The sequence below is a fragment of the Gopherus evgoodei genome, chromosome 7 (genome assembly GCF_007399415.2).
Source record: "Gopherus evgoodei ecotype Sinaloan lineage chromosome 7, rGopEvg1_v1.p, whole genome shotgun sequence".
Taxonomy (NCBI): Eukaryota; Metazoa; Chordata; order Testudines; family Testudinidae; genus Gopherus; species Gopherus evgoodei.
This window is the reverse complement of record NC_044328.1, coordinates 92,539,676-92,561,660: the sequence shown is the minus strand read 5'-3', so window position 1 is coordinate 92,561,660 and position 21,985 is coordinate 92,539,676. Positions and strand designations below refer to the sequence as shown.

The 21,985-nt window shown below is 42.5% G+C and overlaps 1 protein-coding gene across 2 annotated transcripts in view; it reads right to left on the bottom strand.

Annotated features, from left to right (window-relative positions):
- SYN2 (synapsin II) overlaps positions 1 to 21,985 on the bottom strand; it is a 435,882-nt gene that overhangs the window by 164,123 nt on the left and 249,774 nt on the right. For both annotated transcript variants that reach the window (XM_030569938.1, XM_030569939.1), the window contains exon 5: positions 1,241 to 1,330. In XM_030569938.1, coding sequence (XP_030425798.1) covers positions 1,241 to 1,330 — 90 coding nt within the window. The remainder of the gene's footprint in view (positions 1 to 1,240; positions 1,331 to 21,985) is intronic.

The window sequence follows — 21,985 nt, the reverse complement described above, 5'->3', positions numbered from 1 at the left end:
GATTGGTTCCTGAAAAGTATCCAAGCCAATCCAAAAATATGTGATGCAATGTATAGTAAATGCAATGAGATGTGTAATGTACATAAAGGGAGAAGGTTTGTGTGTAACTTTGAATCTGTGAGGTATCCTGCATCAATCCCCCCTGCCTCTGATCAACTCAGTGCAGCAGTGCTGTATGCCAAACAAAGACACCTGAGTGATGAAGGTGGGAGTCGAACTGAGTTCTTGGGAAGCTGAATGGAAAGAGGTCTCAGAGGGAATCCCAACACATTTGTGGGTCTTCATATGGAAGCAGAAAGCATCTGCTCCCCTCCCCCATAACAGGAAGAGAGTGAAACTCACCTGCTCCTGCTGCCAGCTGCCAGTGAACTGAGCTGCCTGCAGAGCTACCCCAAAATTCCTGGTGAGTCATCTAGGGAACTCCCAGTGTTACCTAGCAACTATGCACTGGGGATTATGACATTTGTCCTCCTTAATGTGGTTGCTTAGCTATTGAGACTACTGAGTTGGGATTATGGGGCCTCAGCAGCTTGTTTAACAGATAGGAAGCTGGCATTAGGATCAGGATTGTTATCTGCACCTGGTGCCATGTGGTGTGTGTGGCTGGCTAGGAACATTCAACCTCCAGAAATTCATGGATGAAGAGAAGTCGTAGCCCTTACTTGGCGATTCCTCAAAGACAACACTCGAGGAAGCAGCCACATTGGGCCTCTGAAAGACATCATATTTGTGGAACCACTGGAGAATTGCATCAAAAGTATGAAGTATGTGGGGGCCGTGGGTGAGGTGTGAGCATTTGTTGAGTGAGCAGAAAATCAGGGAATTGTGAACAGCATCGGCTCAGGGGAATGAAGGTAAGAGTTACTGAAACAACTCTGATTTTAGATAGGTTTGCGGTTCCATGTAAACATTTCACGTGGCCTTTCTCACAACCAATAAGATAAGTATTCTGGGAGGCATCACACAGGACTAGACTGGCAACACTTCCACGAAGTATTCCCTGCACTTCAGCATTTATATTCTTTTGTTTGTTAGAACCAGTTTGTCTATCTCAAAGCTGAAGGCAGTAATCTTTCAGTTACCACAAAGATGCTTTCAAGAGGTTACCCAGTATTATGCCACTGGAAATTTCCAAAAGGACATTTAAAAAAATAGACAGTGAATGAATGAATCATGGGTGATTATACCTCCAGTTCTATCCATACAGTAATTGCCTTTTAATGTTACTATTTGCACCTACCATTTCCTTGTGATTTGGGTAGAATGTTTGTTCAATTAGAGGGAACTTTTCCACACCCAGAGTTTTCGAGATGGACACCAGCTGGGCAAACTGTAAAAGAAAACAAAGAAAATAACAATGCTTAAGGACAAAACCCAAATTCTGCTGATATGAACTCCAAATTGTCATTCTGCATCTTAATTTGTACATTTCAAAAACTCAAGATCAATTACATATACGTATGTTATGTTCCTTTAAATTCAGCCAGACTGTGGTTCTTTCTATATTCTAATGAAGTGCATATATAACAGCTGATCATTCCATAGCATATATACAGATAACATACATTAGGCTAAGGGCTTTAGATATCTTATACTTGACATATCTTAAGTGTATTTTGTGATAATTATATAAGAAATGTTACATTTTTGTAGCACCTTCCAGCTCAAAATCTTGAAGTACTTCACAATTATTAATTAAGCCTCCCAGAACCTTTGTGATGTTAGTTGGTCATTTTGCAAGAAGGGGAACCAGAGAGAGGCGATAAGTGATTTCCCAAGATTACACAGCAAGTCAGTAGGAGAGCAAAGAATAACATTTTAGTTTCCTAGCTCCTTGTCCTGTGTCTTGATCACAAGACCATCCTTTCAATATCTTTAGTTGAGAAAGATCCCAATTATTTAACAGAATATGTGTTATGTGCATTGTATGCAAGTTTACCCCACACAGAAATGCAGTCACCTCTTGTGTGGATTGCAGTAACTAACAGTGCAAAGCAACACTATTCAGTAGTTTAGGACAGATAATGAAGAGGAATTCCATATTAAATATACACAACTCAGAAATATCTGTGGGCTGTATTATAACAATTTAAAAACCAAAATCCCTTGACATTACAGCTACGCAAGTGTCTAGGGAGCAAGATGATTTTGGCAGTCAGGAGACCCACTATTGTTTCAAGCCTCCAAAGCTTTTAGCATGTAAATACCTGTGATGTATTTAATTGTTAATATGTCAGGCTCAGACAAACAAATTAACACAACAGTATGAATAGCACACTTTGCCATTAAAAAAAAAGAAAGAAAGTGAAGAACAAAACTCTGTACCATAATGTAGTTTGATCAAATACCTTCTCTGTTAAAGCAGTTTAGCGCTGCATACTGAAAACCACAGAAGGGAAATAAGGCTGATGAAAGCTTTGTGTTGGATTTACAACTGACACAGGATTTGATTAATTTAATGGTGTTTATTTAGCTCTTGTTTTTCATAAAAACGTTTATCTTCGTAAGACCCATGGAAAATGCCTTTACATTGAGTAGCTTTCAGCAAAAGATGAATAAATGCTAACTAGTTGGATGTATGCAGCGTTGCTGTAGCTGTGTCACACCCAGGCTATTAGAAAGATAAGGTGTTTGAGGTAATATCTTTTATTGGACCATCTTCTGTTGGTGAGAGAGACTAGCTTTCGAGCTACACAGACATGAAGAACTGTGTGTGAGCTCGAAAGCTTGTCTCTCTCACCAACAGAAGTTGGTCCAGTAAAAAATATTATCTCATGCACCTTGTCAAACTAGGTGAATAACATATAATATAAAGTTATAACCAAGGGAAAGGAAATGTTATGCAGAATACCAAAATAGAGAGGCCTTCAGGTAGGATTCCTGACAGTTTATTATTTATCTCAGTCTCAGCTTAAAGAACGTTGGAGCCTCACACACTAAAAATATTGGGGACTTCCCACCTTCCTTAAAGCACCCCTGCCCCATACATAGCCTACCCCACATAGATCCCAGAATGTCCCTCTCCCCCCACAACATCCACACCCTCAAGTGCCCCTTTCACCCCATTCCACAGACATACCCCTGAATATCCCTCACACTCCACATATATCCCAACAATCTGCCACTACCCTCCATTTACCCTGACAGCCCCCAACATCTTAGATCCACTGACCACAGCCTCCCAACCCCACTTTCCCAACATTCCTCACTGGCTTCCAACCCCACAGACTGCGAATTACTCCCCACTCACTCCCATAGCCCAACAACAAGTCGCCCCCAGGACAAGAGGGGTGGCCAGGCCAAATATGAGTGTATGGCATTGCAACCTGGAGCAAGGAGGGGTCGCAGCACCACTCAATTGTTTTTCCCCCAGTGGTTGGGGGACCCTGCACAAGTGCACTGAGGGCTAATTGGTTAATCTGGGCCTGATTTATTCCTATTCCAATCACAAAACTCTGGAAGTCCCTGAATTTGAAATCACAAACAAATTCTATCTATCAAGCACATAACTCTTGCCATGCTACCTGCTACTTCAGAATATACAGAAAACATGGTGCCCCATATTAAAAACCATTTAAACAAATTTGTTTAAATAAAACCTTCTCAATAAGACATGATCTGTGTATTGTATTTCACTATAGTGGTTAGCAACAGTCAAAAGATCAAATATCTAAAGAAAACGGAGAATCTCCACCATGTTTTAAGTAATTAAATATAATTAGAATTCAAGATGAAAGCGAGGAGTGAATTTAGAGACTAATAAGTCTGATGTATATAATGCTCCATACTCAACATTGAAACAAAGTGCAGTACAGAAAACATTTCTTCTCAGCAAGAGCAATGTTGGTCTAAGTCTCTACATCAAACAAAATAAGGACTAAAAACAGGATACAGGAGAGAGATATGCCTAAACCAAACTCTCAGATCATCTCTAAGTATTGCCTTACTTCCATTTCTCTTTGCAAAACCTTCCATCTCAAATTATATCATACTTTTGTTTCAGAATACCCCTCATGTTATGATGTGGTTACATTTTGTTAAGTATTTTAAAGGTAAGAAAACCTGAGGAAGAGGAGCTAGATATTGTGCATAAATTATAGTCATAAAACTTTTTTAAAATTGGCAATGTAACAACTGCATTGTACAATGGCAATGCAACAATTTTTAGATATATGTAATTAAAAAAAAAATTGTACCATTAAAGGACCTATTTAAACTCAAACAAAATCAGGTCTGAGGATGTTCACAATCCAAATCCAGAGGTGCATTCAAAGTTTATAAACAGACTCTATCTTTGGGTTGTATAGGGTTTTTTTTTGGCTTTAAACCTGCAAAAACACAAGGAATATGCTTAACTGCATGCACTGGAGTAGCCCCTGTGGTTTCAAAGAGACAGACTCCCATTGGCAACAGGGCAGATGTGCACAATACAATTGGCAGCTCCAGAAGGCATTGTGACTCAAGGAAGAACAGTGCCCCCTGGAGAATCCTGCTGCGCATAGGCAGTGTGGCTCTTGAATCACAGTTTAAGACGGTGCAGCACATGTTCCCACATTGGCTCTACCTCTCCTTGCCTGTTAGGAGTAGACTAGGATTTAAAAGTGTACTGTCAGAGCATGGTAGCTAGTTTGATTTCACTAACACCTTCTAAAACTTTAGTCAAACAAGGCCTACTCACACTTTTAAATCATAGTCAAGATAAGGCTATCCTACTGTATTAGGCTAACGTCCAGCCCTGTGCAAGGGCAAGATGGTTGTCTAGCGCATTCTTAATTGTCGAGTCTACTGTTAAATGTCTTCAGTGACAGGACTTACATGACATGCAAGACATAAGTAGACAGATGTTATTTAAATAAAATATAAAGTTAAGTATTATATATGGATGCCAAAAACACTGGGGTATTATAACCATTATCTTTTAAAAAAATAAATCCATAGGTCTTCACATTTTACCAGGAGAATTTTCAACTTCTTAGAACAGAAAGAAGTTCAAGTTCTTTTGGTTCTAATTTTAGTTAGCTGAGTTTCCTCTTCATTTTTAAAGATTGTGTCTTTGTCCTTTTCAGCTGTGACAGAGATGAGAAAGATTCACAATTAAATATATTTATGGCTTTCAAGGTTTTTCTTAAAAAAAATTCTTGTAGCTTTATAACATTTTTTGTAATGTCTCTTTCATCTTTGCCTATAGATTTTTCTCTTTGAGAGAGAGCGGTGGATGGCCAGCTGCACTACTTCTACAACAATACATCACACAGATAATAGGAAGCACTTCACCAGAGAGCTCTTTGATTTAATATAAAAGGCTCATGGGTTTCTGTCATAAAGCGAATGGGACACTGTAATGACTGCACATACTGTACTATAGGCAGATGGCTGACAGTTATAGAATTCAATTTGTGTTACCATCACAATTAAAGGATTGGATAATGACATTGCTTACTATTTGCATTCTATTAGAGAGCACTTAATTACAGGTATGTACCAGTGAAAGGCTAAAAGTAATGTTAAAGCTACAGTGTGGGGTGTTTTGTTTTTGTTTTTTTTGGAGAGGAGGGGGAAGTAATTTAACTATGAAGTGAGTTACTCCAGACTGGCCCTCTCTAATGATTAGAAGTGTATTATCCTAGCATCTTGGTGGAACTATATATTATTGTGTACTTCAAAAATAAATTTCTTTCAGCATTCTTCTAGTGTGTATCTGTATCATAGTTCTCTGCTGGAAAGAATCAGAACTCCTGAACTGTGCACCACCAATTCTATAATTCTAACAACTAGCAGAAATTTTCCTTTATCTCAGTTGATCAAGGCCTGTGCTTTTTGAGCAGAAGGATCTAAGTTTTGCCCCTACTGCTACTTTGAGATTCCAACTGCTCACAGAATACAGCATAGTGATGACCATGAACTCCTAGGTGGCCACACATATAAAGATAGGTACTATGTTTGCTCTTCTCCACTCCTCTGGGAGGTCACTCATTCTTCATGATTTCTTGAAGATAATTGTTAACAGTTCTGAGATTGCTTCAGCTAGTTTCTGAAGTACCTTAAGATGAACTTCATGAGGCCCTGCATACATATAACTTATCTAAATATTCTTTAACCTGTTCTTACTCTATTTTGACTTGCTTTCCTCACCCTTGTTAAAATTGTGTTGAGTACCTGGTCATTGTTAACCCTTTCAGCAGAAAGTAAGCCAAAATAGTCATTAAGCACCCCTGCCTTCTAGATGTAATCAGCTATTAACCCTTTTTCTCCACTAAATAGAGGACCTGCACTTACCTTTGTCTTTCTCTTGCTCAAAACATATTTAAAGAACCTCTTCTTATTACCTTTGATGCTTCTTGCTAGGTGTACCTCATTTTGTGCTTTAGCCTTTCTGATTTTGTTCCTACATGCTTGTGCTCTTCTTTTGTACTCCTCCTTAGTAATTCGTCCATGTTTCTACTTTTTCTAAGTCATTAAAGATCTCCTGATGGAGCCATACTGGACTCTTAACATTCTTCCTCTCTTTCCGTCTCATTGGGATAGTTTTCAGTTGGGCCTTTAAATACTAACTCCATGAGAAAGTGCCAGCTCTCCTGAACTCCTCTTTCCCTTAGATTTTCCTCCCATGGGACCTTACCTACCAATTCTCTGAGCTTGTTGAAGTCTGCTTTTTTGAAGTCCATTGTCCTTATTTGCTGCTCTCACTTCTGCTTTTCCTTAGAAGCATGAAATGTATAACTTCATGATCACTTTCACCCAAATTGCCTTCCACCTTCGGATTCACTACCAATTCTTCCCTTTTGGTCAAAATCAAGTCTAAAATGGCTGTCCCCCAGTAATGTCCTCCACTTTCAGAAACAAAAAATTGCTCCTAATACATTCCACAAGCTTACTGGAAATTTTGTGTTTTGCCATATTACTTTCCCAACAGATGTGTGGGTAGTTCAAGTCCCTTCTTACTACCAGATTTTGTGTTTTGGATATGCTAAATATCTCATGCACCTCCTCTTTATGATTTGGTGGTCTGTAGTAGACTTTTACCATTATGTCACCCCTATTTTCTACCTCATGTATCTTCACTCAGAGACTTTCAACTGGTCTGTCTCCCACCCTCTTCTGACTTCAGAACAAGTATATATATTCCCAATGTATAATACACCTCCTCCTCCCTTTTTATCCTACCTGTCCTTCCTGAACAAGCTATACCCCTCTGTACCAATATTCCAGTCATGAGATTTATCCCTCCAAATCTCTGTGACAACAATTAAGTAACAATTTACTATTTTAATATACTAGTACTTTCAGTTCTTCCTGTTTATTCTCCATATTCCTTGCATTTGTGTATAGACATGTAAGTTGTTGAGCAGATTTAGTTGGCCTTTTCAAAGGGAAGGAAGGTAAAATCCTCACATGATGTAGGGGGATCTCTGTGATGTGATTTATCATGGGAGGTGGCTTTACTTAGGCTGAGACCTTTTCAGTAAGTGTGGATTCTGTGATTTGTATTGTTTATTCTTTCAATTTCTGTTGTGTTTAGCAGTGTTATTCTTGTTATGCTCTGCATGATACTGGCTCTCTATTGTGATCAACCAGTGTTACTCCTGTTATGCTTTAGTTAACATACTTTTCCAAAGGCCAAGTCTGCACACTGTTGATTTGTTATCTGATACAGAATGCAAGGACAGAGGGAGAAGGCAATTTCTTTCCATACTACAGTTTACACAGTGTTGGCTGTATCTTACATATTTATTTTAATCATTATTTCTGGGCATGATAGACTTGATAAAAGGGAACACATTTTCAAAGTTAATGCAAACTTTGACATAACAGCTTAAGAATTAAACAGTGCTTCCCAAATCAGTTTGGCTGCATTAAGGATATATAGAAAAGATGTGAAGCTGACAGAAGAACTTGATGTTCATCCAATATTTCCCACTGTTATAGTGCCAGGCCAAAGACAACACAATGTGATTATCACTGGGAAGACAAACCTTTTATGGATCCTGAAGCATGGTTAGAGTGAGAGTATTCTATACCTTAGATAGCTGACATGGTATCTGTCACATCAGAGTGACACAAATGAATAATCACACAGAACACTTGAATTTCTCTAGAAACAAAAAAACACTTTTAATGAGGAACTGTGGAGCTCTCTCTAGCTTACATTTTATCAGGGTTGCTTCTATGGGAACCAGGTATTTCCAGAGCAGTTAGAAACCAACTGTTGAAGATGACAAGAGCAGGGAGAGAATCAGAGTCAAAGAGAAAAAGTTTCTTCCTCTTGGCTTGGAATGCAAAGGTAAGGAGGCATCTGACAAAGGGAAACACTTGGACAGGTGAAAGTCAGTGACCAAACATGTAAACAATAAGGAAAGTGGGATTAAAGGAAGACTAGGAAGGAAAGAAAGTAAAACGAGTTATAATCCAGTGCACATGGCTTGAGAGGAAATTCACATCCTGATTCTGCAAACTGCTCCATGCAGCCATATTCCAGCACTACTGTGGAGCCCCTTTTTAGTCAACGCAAGCAGGAGTCTGCCTGTATGAAGCTATTTCTAGGATCAGGACCTTCCTTACAGGATAGCATGTGTGGGAAATTTGTCCTGCTGCTGCCCTGTAGATAAAGAGAGGACTGCATTCCATAGGGCTATAAATGTAACACCTTTCACCAGCACTAAATCTGCGCAGCTCTTTTTAAAGAACAAATGTATTGTTCTATGCAAATTTATTAGCCACAATGCAAATTAACACATTAATGATGGCACAACATCATATATGGCTGCACAAACCTTGGCAGCTGTGCCACTGTGTTGGCAACCTTGGAATGCAGAGACATAAGTGCTTTACTGCATGAGGTGGAGTAAGGTGGAGTCTCTGGTTCCCAGCGTTGCTGGTGATGAGTCAAGGGGAGCTGGCCTCGCTATAGCTGCTCCCCAAAACATAACCAAATGGCCACCAAAAAAACCCTGCATTGGCAGGATTAATGTGCTTTCCCATTCTGGCTCTCTCCAGTCTGACACCCAGCTCCTTCACCAACCAGATTATTCCTACCAGCATGGAAGGGGCAGTGGATGTACAGAGCTCAGTGCTGGGTCAAAATCTTAGGCAATAAAACACCTGACTGCCTGGCCCTGAAATCACTCTCAGGTTTTAGTTGTGGAGAGCTTCAAGAGAGGCTCTTCTTTCTCAGGTTTGAATGGAAGCCAGAATTAGGGTAGACATTTTCTACCCTTGCCCTTCTCTAATGAAGATTTGCTGGCATGTATATATACGTGCAGCTGCCAGACAGATTCTGGCTCATTGTTTCGAGTTGATGCACAATTCCTGTTTTTGTTAACGGAACTGAGCACAGAATTCTCCATATTCAGCGATAGATATCTGGTAAAGGGTTTGTGTTTTATGGTTTTAGTCGTAGGCATGAAATAGAAATGAAAAGTCCACAATAAAAGCAAATTTGCAACAGAGGGTTTTAAAAATGCTTTTTTTCTCCGTGTATGTTCATTTTGTAGCTTTGCTTTCTATCTTCCAATAGATACATTGACACAAGATTGAAACTTATCTGTATGGTTGAGTTCTGCCTATTTAGCATAGCTTCAACAATGGAGGTCAGCAGGAAGCTGGAATGAACACAACTCAATTCTCTCCCTGCAGAGTGCCTCCAAGTTCCGTGCCAACCTGGTGCTCAGATTATCAGAATACAGACCTTTCAATAGAAAAAGGCATGAGAGAGCAAACTTTTAATAGTGATACATCCAGAAAGGGGAGACAGGGAGAGGAAAAATACAATAACATAACACACAGGGGGAAAAAAAGCACTTAAAATAGTCCATGAAAAGAGAGAAAGATGTAGGATTAGAGAGTGTTCAGTGGGAAGAGACATGAAAGCAGAGAAGAGAAAAGGCTCTGCAGAAGAGATGCAGGGCAAAATGCAACACATGGAGACACTGAGTTAAGCAAGCTTGGCAATAATAGCAATGAAGGAAAAAAAACATGTCAACAAACTTGTTAACAGGGTGCAAAGCCACCTACTTGCAAAGATGAGGACAGAAACACATGAGGTTTGCAAAATTTATCTGAGTAGTAAACAGCTCTTATGGGCGGGGGATACAATTATGGCAAAAGTAAAAGCCACAATAGCTCTTCCTTGGAAACTAAAGCACGTTTCATCAGCTAGGATTTCAGATTAATTACAAGGCTGAAAGGAAATAAATTTTGCCCTAACAAAGTGTTCGTAGGAGCTTTCCTAACATTTAAGAAGGTTAGTAACAATAACTTCCTGCAAGGAAGCAAATGAAGTCATACTGATCTTTACAAGTATTTTTGTACATATTTGATTCCCATCTGGGTCTCTACACATATAATGCCACGAGCTTTCAGTTTCCTCTTGTCTTAAAAAGATAATGTTGATGAAAGTGCATTCTGGGTTTTAATTCTATCCATTTCCAACTGTTGACCACTAGTGGTATCTTTTTTTCTAATTTAATATTTTGGTAAAATAGATGGCAGATGACATTATCACAACCCTCATCATGTTTTTGACTGTGCCAAATGAATTTATATTAAATTTGATCTAGAGCTATGCTCATAACTCAACTTATGTCAGTCTCATACTCTATTCCATCCTCTAACTGAACAATGTAACTAATGGCCATTTACAAAGACTTTAGCCTGTGAAATTTATTTTGCTCATTTCATTGTCTTGCAATATGACATCAGAGAATGCTCCTTATTTGTGGGCGCAAACATACAGTGGCCAAATACAGACATAATTTAGAGATTTGAGAGGATGTCACAATGCATCAATTCTGCAAATTCATATAGTATCAGTTCTGTTTTCATTAGAATACCTTGAAAGTGGTAAATGGGATATTTCTTCCACTTTTGGCAGCTCTTACATGACCAAGAAGAAACTGTAAAAGCAGATACAATTTCTGGTACATAGTAATTACCTCCAGTAACCAGGGTTTCCGGAACTTTTCAGGGGCATCCGTAAAAGGAGGGGTCATCTTCCATAGCACTATAATTATGCAGTGGGATGAAATACTACATGGGCTTCCATTTGCATGGGCACTTCAATTCAGCATCTCAAGCTAAATCCGATAATTATTGCCAGAACCTGCTTGCCTAGCAGCTGCTAATTAAGATCATACTCTCATGCATTTATTGTAGAGCTTGCTATTATGTTGTAGTTTGTGTCATCCCTTCCAGAGGGGTGAATGTATAATTAATTTATCAACAGACCTGAGACATTTTTCCAGCACCAGTCATTTTTACATAGATTTGCAAGACACACCATCAAAAGGCAGAATGTATTTGACAAAAGCTCCCCTAGCAATCACAGGAGCTGCCATATTTTACCTTTACTGTAAAGAAACAGAACAGCCGCTGTAGGATTATACCTACTATAATTCAAATACAGATTTTCCTTTTCTCTGGAAAATTTATAGAAGTATGGACCTCACAACTGTTATAGTTCCTTAATTTTTTCATTGTTAAAATTTTCATCCCTTTTGTCTGAACACAAAAGTGGCAATCCAGCTGCTGCAATGCACATAATCAGTGTTAGATAGCCAAGGTTTAACCAATTAAATACTTGTAGGGACGTACATAATTATCCTGATTTGCAGTGGCCCGGGGGCTATGGATATTAAAACTAGCATTCCCATCTAACTAGCTCAGAGGTTTGTATTCTACTAACTCCACCAGTTGTGAATTTTGTATAATTTTATTGCACACAGTATGGCTGACCAGATAACAGATCAGTCTGATGACTCCATGGCTTTACATCCATGGCTGGACCTATGCCAGCAACATTTGCAAATGATATTAGAACCCAAAAGTAGGGCTAACAGCTGTTATCACTTATGAAGGTCTGTTCAGGTTCAAGAGGTTGTCCTTTGAGCAGTCTTCAGCTACCAGATAATGAGACATCTGATCTGGCATGGCTCCCTGGAGTTGTAATTCATGTTGATTATATTGTGAGGCATAGAGTCACTTCAGAGATTTGTCACAATTTCTGTTAATTCCTGTTTTCTCATGGCCAGATCTGTATCAATAATAATGAACATCTCAGAAAATTAATTACTGCGCATTAAATCAGAGAAATACCAGCTCGTTCAGTCCAAAATTGAACAAGTTAGCTATAATGTCTTAGATAGGATTGTAGACTGGTTCAGCTAGATCAGTGTAGTTAGGATAATCCGCTGATGAGTCACCAGACCATTTGTTTACATTTGCACGGCGGCCCACAGCTCCCAGTGGCCATGGTTCGCTGTTCCTGGCCAATGGGAGCTGCAGAAAGCGGCGGCCAGCGCATCGCTGATAGACAAAGACACTGAAATCAGGAATTTGAGGAAAGGAGAGATACTGTGGGATTATGGGAATTTAAGTAAAGGACGGATCAGGTTCTGCAATGTTGCCCTACAGTCACAGCGTGGAGAGGAAACCAGGCCAAGCCAGAACATAGTTGCAGTAACTCTGGATGAACTAGAGAGTTGTGCCTGTCCAGGATCTACAATCAAATGGATAAGGAGGCAGGTAAAGGGCCAGCAGTACTCTTCCCCTGGAATATGCGAGCTGCCATACCAAATGGGTGTTAAGAGATCAGCCATGGTGTCACACACACCCCAGTTGACAGGAATGAGGTTCCTTCCCTGAACAGGGGCGGCTCCAGGCCCCAGCATGCCAAGGGCGTGCTTGGGGCGGCATGCCGCGGGGGGCACTCTGCCAGTTGCCGGGAGGGCGGCAGGCAGGCAGCCTTTGTCGACATGCCTGCGGAGGGTCTGCTGGTCCTGCGGCTTCGGTGGACCTCCCGCAGGCGTGCCTGCAGAGAGTCCGCTGGTCCCGCGGTTCCACCTAAGCTATGGGACCAGAGGACTTTCTGCAGGTAGGCCTGCGGGAGGTCCACCGGAGCCACGGGACTGGCGACCGGCAGAGCGCCCCCCGTGGCATGCCGCCGTGCTTGGGGTGGCGAAATGTCTAGAGCTGCCCCTGTCCCTGAATATGAGCAGACCTTCAAGTTGGTGCTACATGTTCTTTCCTGTATAAAAATGGCTCTTCAGTCAAAGACATATTAGGTTGGTTTCATCCATCACAGACTTAACAGTAATAGCATCTCATTGAAGGTCTGGTGGAGCCATGTGCACTAGCACATAAAAACCAGAGGCTGGTGTACAAGTCAAGCAGCTGCTAATCATACAAGTGGCCAAATTCAGCTCTGTGTTGACAAAGTGAGCATGGCAGCAATATTTGGTCAGAGCAAACATCGGCGCCAAAGCAGATGTGTCGTGCACTGAAGGGTCTGCTCCCCGGGAGGTTCCTGATAGTTTTCATATCAAGGCAGTAGAGGAAGAGATCTTCATTTTCAGGTATTCCATTTGAGGCTAATAATGTCGAGTTTTATTCCCAAGTATGTGACAACTGTTGGAATGGCAATAACCATCCTTGTACACAGATCGAGATGGATCCATTGGTAAGATGGCTGTTCAGATGGAAAGTAGTTGCCACTGTTTTGGTTTCATTAAGAATTAATCTCCACTGCTAGAAAAAAGTGGTCAAAATGCCCATGTTTTGACTGAGATTCCCTTCAATCCTATGGAAATTGTGTCTAGTGTCAGCAATACAGATGGCATCAGCATACACATACTTCTTGGCCTGTATTTCAGGAAGGTCGTTAGTGTATACATTTAAGAAAACAGGAACCAAAACTGAACTCTAAGTAAGGCCATTGTGGAGACATTTAAGACAACTGATTTTATCCCTGACTTGCAAGATGAAGCTTCAGTTTCTAATGTTTTCTTGGATGAACTACACTATAGGCTTACAAGGAATAACTTGCAGCAGCTTGGCCATCAGCCTGACGTGCCACACAGAATAGTAGGCTGCCGTCATATCAATAAGGATTGTACCAACTTTCTTTCCTGACTCAAATGCATTTTCTGTGTTGTGTCAGACATAGTACCTGATTTTGGGTGCATCATCCCTTCTGAATCCAGTCTGAATGCAATGCAAAGGCTGATTGACTACCACATTAATCACAGAAGGATTAGTCTCTCCATCAGCTTGTAGGTAACATACAGCAGAGAAACCAACCAGTAGCCTTTGGGTCTGTCAATTGTTTCCCTGGCTTGGAAACAGCTATGACTGTTGCTCTGCACCAGATTTCTGAGATGCAGCAATCCTGTGTACCATGATTCGGAAATTGAAGCAGCAGCTTTTGGTGATTGGTCCAAAGTGAGAGACTGACACATTCTGGACATTATCTAGACCAGGGGCCTTGTTAGGATGCAACTGATGTACAGCTAGGTCAAGCTCTTGATCAATAAAAGGAGCCATCAGGTTCGCATCCATATTCCGAGCCTGCCATATCTCAGCAACCATCATTTTAACTTCATGACTGAAAACTACCTTGATTAGGAGCTCTGCCGTTAGCCACCAGTGGTGATGTGATGGATTTTGCTGTGAATAGTCTTCTCTCTCTTGCCCAAATTAGAATTTCCACTCAACTGATATCATCCACCAGTTAGCCACAGAACGTGAAGCATATGTCAACTATCAATTCCTGGCTTTGCGGTAGTGTCTCACCTCAATCATAGGCAGTAGGAGTATGGGGAGACATCCTATGTCTGAGAAGGAATTCTAGCAACTTCAGTCTCATCATCAGGTCCAAACATTGTTATCAAAAGGCTAAAGGTGAAGGACCTGACTCTTATGAAAGTCTACAAACCTTCATCTGTCAACTGGCCAAATCTTGTCTTAGCAACCTTCTCAGGACCTCCAGCCTACTCAGGCAATTTTAATTCACACCAAGCCCACTGGAGGAACCCTGATGATGATGTAGCTGGAGTAAGGATACACGAGTAAGCATCAACAGTTACTCCTGAGGGCATAACTAAAAATTATGTGCACAGTATTTTAAAATTCTGTATATTTTATTTGTTAAATAAATATGGAAGCTCCAGCATGGCATTGGGGAGCACAGGCCACTGGCTGCACAGAGGAGGGAGATCACTGTGCAACTCTCCCTGGGACACAGACTCAGCCGTGAGGCTGCACCTAACCCTGACATAGCACAAGGACTGCGCCTGCCCCAGAAACACCATAGGTCCCTGCCCCTCCATGCCAGGTGCACCAGGTGTGGGCAGGATCCAAGTGTGGAGGGGTTTAGTGTGGGGGGATCCAGGGGTGGGTTGAGAGGGTTCTGTGTGGGGCAATCTGGGTGCAGTGGGGGGATCTGGATGCACAGGGGCTTTTTCGGGAGTTCTGGATGCAACAGTAATGGGACTCTGCTGGGGGGTCCAGACGAAGGTGGTTGGGGCTCAGCAGGGGGGTCTGGGTGTAGGGGGGATACAGCTCAGCAGGGGAGTCTGGATGTGGGGAGCTCAGTAGGGGAGGATCCAGATGCTGGGAGAGTGGGGCTCAGTGGGGTGGGGATCCAGGTGCAGCTGGCTGGGGCTTGGTAGGGTAGGGATCTCGGTGTGGGTGGCTCATTGGGGAGTGCAGGGATAATGGGGCTTGTCAGGGGGGAGGGAGTTCTGGGTGTGTGGGGAGTGAGATTAACCAGGAGGGTCTGGATAAGAGGGAGTCTGGATGCATGTGGGTTCAGCAGATGGGGGAGCACTCCCTGTACAGGGATCTCTCCCCCTGCAGCTGAGGAGCAATGGGTGCAGGAAGCGTGGGGAGGGCAGTTTGCAGAGCTTCCTAGAGCCAGGGGAGAAACCTGGGAGTGGGTTTGACACAGCCCCAAATGCTGTGCAGGGGAAGAGGAAGTTCTGTCCTCCCCAGCCCAGCCAAGACTAGCAGATGAGCCCAGCGCAGGGTAGGAGCTACCAGCCAGGTTGCCCCTCGTCCCACCCCCTGCGTCACCGTGATTTCTCTCTCTGCCAGCTGCTCTGGGCACCCAGAACATACTGCTGTGGGAGGTCATATGACTGCTCTTGTGGCTTCCCTTTGCTTCCCTGTCAGAAAGTCATTTTTCTGTGTGGAAGCAAAGAAATCTGTGGGGGACGTTCATTCATGCACAGTGGCGCAGAATTCCCCCAGGAGTAAATAGTCATCCTACAGCTTCTACATGATCCAAAGCAGATGCCCACTGTTCATAGTAAAAGATGGACCTTGGGGTCATTCTCCTGACCTCACCTTTTCTATAACTGGAGAACACCCTCCAGCAGTCAAAGAGTATGAAGTGCTTGATAAATTTCTTCAATCCCAGGATCAGCCATTCCCAATCACAACTGGCATGCAAATTCCAACTACAAATGGACTTAGAAACCTTGGTGGAGTTTCTGGAAGGTAAGGTGAGATCTGTTCCAATCTGAGTTGGCATCTGCGATAAATGAAGGGGGGAGGGCGGTAGATCCCTTTTATGGACACCCACCCAGCCAGTTAGCTACAAAATCCCTGTTAGTAGCTCTTCTCTACTTGCTGTACCTGTTAAGGGTTAAAAAAACCTATAGATAAAAGGAAAGGAGTGGGCACCTGACCATAAGAGCCAATGGGAGGGCTAGAACTTTTAAAAAGTGGGAAAAAAGTTTCCCTTTGTCTATGTGTTGTTGTCCTCTCCAGAGAGGAGACACAGAGCAGCAATACTGTAAGAAGCTTGCACCAGGTATGAAAAATCATCAAATCATACCTAGAAACTTATTGGAAACCCCAGATATTTAAGTAGATCAGGAAATGTTTAGGAAGATGTGATTAGGTTTATCTCTTTTATTTCTGTAAGGCTCGCGGACTCCTGTGTTACCCCTAAACGCTTTTGTTTTGCTTGTAACCATTAAGCTGGACCTCAAAAAAAACCCAACCAATCTTGATGCTTAATTATTATATTTGCTCTTTTTAAATCTAGCAATAGCCTAAGTTCCATATGTATTTTTTTTCTTTCTTCATAAAATTTACCTTTTAAAAGAACAGGATTGGGTTTTTTGTGTCCTAAGAGGTTTGTGCATATGTTGTTTAATTAGCTGGTGGCAACAGCTGATTTCCTTTGTTTTCTTTCTCAGCTTTTCCTAGGGGGGCGGGGGGAAAAGGAGGGGTGTAAAGGGCTTGAGGGTACCCCACAGAGAGGAATTCCCAAGTGTGCCTTCCTGGGTTCAAAGGGGTTTTTGCATTTGGGTGGTGGCAGCATCTACCCATCCAAGGTCAGAGAGAAGCTGTAACCTTGAGAGTTTAATACCAGCCTGGAGTGGCCAATATAATTTTTAGAATCCTTGCGGGCCCCACCTTCTGCACTCGAACTTCCAGAGTGGGGAATCAGCCTTGACATAGTGACAGAGCAATGGGATCATTTTGAACCAGAAACACAGATCTCAGGATTTTAAAAGAACGCTTTTCTCTTTTGGCAGCCTGCAACAGCAGGGAGGTGTTTGTTTTGTTTTCTTTTCTGCCTTAAGGGGAGCAGGCACAAAAAGGGTTCAGCCTGCCAAGCCAGGGAGTCCAACAAGCAGTTTTGGTTTTTTTTCAGCTTTGTGGCAATGAACTAGCTAGCCTAGAGTAGGGCAGCCCTGTGCATGAGGTTGAGGTCAGGCACTGAAACTGTAGAGAAATCTTCCTAAAGCAGCATGCCACGGAGAAGACAGACCCAGATCAAGCCCAGACATCCAGCTCCATGACAGAAATGCAGGGAGGGGATATGGGAACAGAGACTTCCCAGCAGGGAAGGGTCAGCCCTCCCCTGAGATCCCAGTGCCAGGATGGCAGGATGTCCTTAACCCAGGCTGAGTTCTGACTGCGGGAGAAAGGAATTTCTTCCTAGAGATGAAGCGCTTGGAGGCGAAAGCGGAGGAGAAGTGCTTAGACATGAAGTGTTTAGAAGTGGAGCTGAAGCACTTAGAGCTGGAAAAGGCTAAGCTGGATCAATCAGGAAGCCCTAACAGTCATTCTCCAGGTAACCACTCACCATTCCAAAAAATTCCCCACATACAAGGTAGGCGATGATACAGAGACCTTCTTAGAAAATTCTGAAAGGGTCTGTCTTGGGTACAACATCCCTTCAGACCAGTATACGATGGAGCTGAGGCCACAGCTCAGTGGACCCTTAACAGAGGTGGCAGCTGAAATGCCTAAAGAGCACATGAACGAGTATGAACTTTCTAAACACAAGGCCAGAATTAGGACAGGGCTAACACCCGAGCATGCCCGTCAGTGGTTCAAAGCCCTAAGGTGGAAACCAGACATGGCATTTTCCCAACACACCTACCACAATGTAAAAAATTGGGATGCCTGGATATCAGGAGCAAATGTTAAGTCTCTGGAAGATCTGTCTGTCCTTATTCAAATGGAGCAGTTCTTTGAGGGTGTTCCTGAGGAAACAGAAAGTACATCCTAGGTGGGAAGCCCAAAACTGTAACTGAAGTGGGGGAGATCAGAGCCAAATGGGTGAGGTAGCAGAGAAGAAGAAAGCTAGTAGCAGTTGGTGGAGATACCACAAGTTGCAACCCGAGATGACACCCCACCATTGGAGTCAGCCCAAGGCTCCACCTAGCAAAGAGGAGCCCTCCACACAGCCAGAGAAACCCCAGATGCCCTCTCAACGCACCACCCCACTCTGCAACCTCCCACCTTGCCCCAGCCCACAGTCAGCTCGGCGATGCTTCAAATGTAATGAGTTGGGGGACATCAAGGCCAATTGCCTCAAGAACAGCTATCTGCAACCCGTCACCCTGGGGTCCCACTGAGAGCCTTCAGGCCCAGATGCCTCGTAAATACCTCCAGAGTGAAGGGAAACTGTAAGTGTAGGTGGAAGGAAGATTACAGCATGGAGAGACACTGGAGCACAGATGTCAACTATCCACCAATGTAACCCTTTAATGCCAATTATTTTAACTTGCCTATAGTCAAGTTGCCTGTCCAGTACAAGGGCTGGTCAGAGAATATGGACTTTTGCAGTCTATGACGATTATCCCCATCCCATGCTGCTAGGAGAAGACTTAGCCAACCATGTGAGGCTAACAACAAGGGTGGGAATGGTCACCCGCAGCCAGGCTAAACAGGACTCCACACCTAACTCCATTCCTGAGCCTCCTACAGGGACTCAGCCAGAGATGGTGAAACCAGACCCCAGACCAAAGTCTATGGCAGCAGTTGTAGATCCAGTTCGTGGGACCCAGCCCAAGAATCAGAACTGGCAGAGCAGTCAGCATCAGAGCCCGTGCTTGCATCCCCACCAGAGTCAGGGGAGCCAGCACCAAGCCCAAGATCACAACCCAGCAAGAAACGAATGTCTCCAGCATCAAGGGAGCAGTTCCAGACAGAGCAGGAAGCAGATGAAAGCCTCAAGGGAGCTTTGACGGTGGCACAGAGCGACCCATCACCTCTCAGCTCTTCCAATAGGTCCAGGTTTGTTGTAGAAGTAGCACTCTTTTACAAGGAAACCCTTTCTGGTGGGCACAAGGAGGACTGGCATCCTCAGAGACAATTGGCAGTTCCAACTAAGTATATGGAAAAGCTCTTGAGGGCCCTCACCTTCTGTACTTGAAGTGCCAGAGCAGGGTATCAGCCTTGACAGCATCTCTTATGGCTCGAAATCAAATATTCAGAACCTCAGTGCCATCTACCAAGATTTTTGCTGTAAAATTCTGGCCATTGCAAAGGAATCAATACCTCAGAGATTTCACGAACAATTCACTCCTGGACAGTCATCTGATGCAATTAGACTATATTAGGAATTTAAATCCTTCATAAGTAAACAGGAGGGTTTTGACAGAAGTAGAGGCTCTTTTCACCTTTTAGATTAAGCCAGGTAAGAGCAACAGAAAGAAATTGTTCCAAACTGACCTTCACACATTCCAGTCAGAAAGCCTGGAAAACTGTAACTTCTTTCAGGATAGGAAAATACTCAGATTCTCAGGGAAATGTATGCCTCCTTATTTGGGATTACAAGTATTGCTCTTTCCAGCCAGTTTGGTGTTATCCCATTCAAGATGCACCCAAGGGAAAGTGTCTCAATTTTTGATCTAATAGGCTGAATCCAAGTCAGACTATCAACTGTGCAGTTTTCAGCCTGCCTAGTTTCTTTATTTTCACTTCTATTTTGAAATCAATTTAAGGTTAACGAACAGTGCCAGACTGACAGCACCAGTGACCGAAGAAGTCTCTTAATGGAATTTCTTTCAGTATCCAGAACAGGGAAATTAAGGTTATCAGAAGTATTAGCTTCCCCTATACTGCTCCCTCAAGGTGCATAAACTCAGGTTTTTGAATGACAACCTTTATGGCTCAGAGAGTATTTATAACCCCCAATTATATTGTTTTTTGCTTGTCTATTAGCACTGCCAACAAGGGTAGCAATTAAAGACAATTGTGATGGAGGTTTTGTGTGGTTCATTAGCAACTGCACTCTGACAATTGAGTGATTTCCCATGGACTAACCAGCCACCAGACAATATCAACCTGTGCCAGACTTAAAATACACTGTCTGTATCCTGTTATCAATCACTGGATATTTCCAGACCCCATTATAAACCACTTTTAGCTAAATAAATTACCTCAGGCTTTGCTCGGGCAGGCTGAGTCTATTTCTCATCAATTGTTAATGAAAATGTGACTGATGGCTAGACCTGGACATCTGGTTTATAATTTTATATTAAACTTTTGAACTTTTATATAATTTTTCTATGAATAATTTTCATAAGATTGCTTGCTCACCCGTATTAGCAGGTTAATTGTCCTGAAGGTCTTTTCTAAATGGAGCAATACAGAGAGGGTTTATATACAGTAAATGGTAGGGCCATCCTTACACAACGGTACATATGCAATTACACTCACAAAAATGCACAAAAATGCACTCACAAAAATGGCAGAGAGGAAGGAGGGTCAGGGCAAAGCTGGGAGGCAAGATCAAACCAGTATCTTAGATGCCTTTATACAAATGCAAGAAGTATGGGTAATAAGCAGGAAGAACTGGAAGTGCTAATAAATAAATACAACTATGACATTATTGGCATTACTGAAACTTGGTGGGATAATACACACGACTGGAATGTTGGTGTGGATGGGTATAGTTTGCTCAGGAAGGATAGACAGGGAAAAAAGGGAGGAGGTGTTGCCTTATATATTAAAAATGTACACACTTGGACTGAGGTGGAGATGGACATAGGAGACGGAAGGGTGGAGAGTCTCTGGGTTAGGCTAAAAGGGGTAAAAAACACAGGTGATGTCGTGCTGGGAGTCTACTACAGGCCACCTAATCAGGCGGAAGAGGTGGATGAGGCTTTTTTCAAACAACTAACAAAATCATCCAAAGCCCAAGATTTGGTGGTGATGGGGGACTTCAACTATCCAGATATATGTTGGGAAAATAACACCGCGGGGCACAGACTATCCAATAAGTTCCTGGACTGCATTGCAGACAACTTTTTATTTCAGAAAGTTGAAAAAGCTACTAGGGGGGAAGCTGTTCTAGACTTGATTTTAACAAATAGGGAGGAACTTGTTGAGAATTTGAAAGTAGAAGGAAGCTTGGGTGAAAGTGATCATGAAATCATAGAATTTGCAATTCTAAGGAAGGGTAGAAAGGAGTACAGCAGAATAGAGACAATGGATTTCAGGAAGGCGGATTTTGGTAAGCTCAGAGAGCTGATAGGCAAGGTCCCATGGGAATTAAGACTGAGGGGAAAAACAACTGAGGAAAGTTGGCAGTTTTTCAAAGGGATGCTATTAAGGGCCCAAAAGCAAGTTATTCCGATGGTTAGGAAAGATAGAAAATGTGGCAAAAGACCACCTTGGCTTACCCTTGAGATCTTGCGTGACCTACAAAATAAAAAGGCGGCATATAAAAAATGGAAACTAGGTCAGATCACGAAGGATGAATATAGGCAAATAACACAGGAATGCAGAGGCAAGATTAGTAAAGCAAAGGCACAAAATGAACTCAAACTAGCTATGGGAATAAAGGGAAACAAGAAGACTTTTTATCAATACATTAGAAGCAAGAGGAAGACTAAGGACAGGGTAGGCCCACTGCTCAATGAGGAGGGGGTAACAGTAACGGGAGACTTGGAAATGGCAG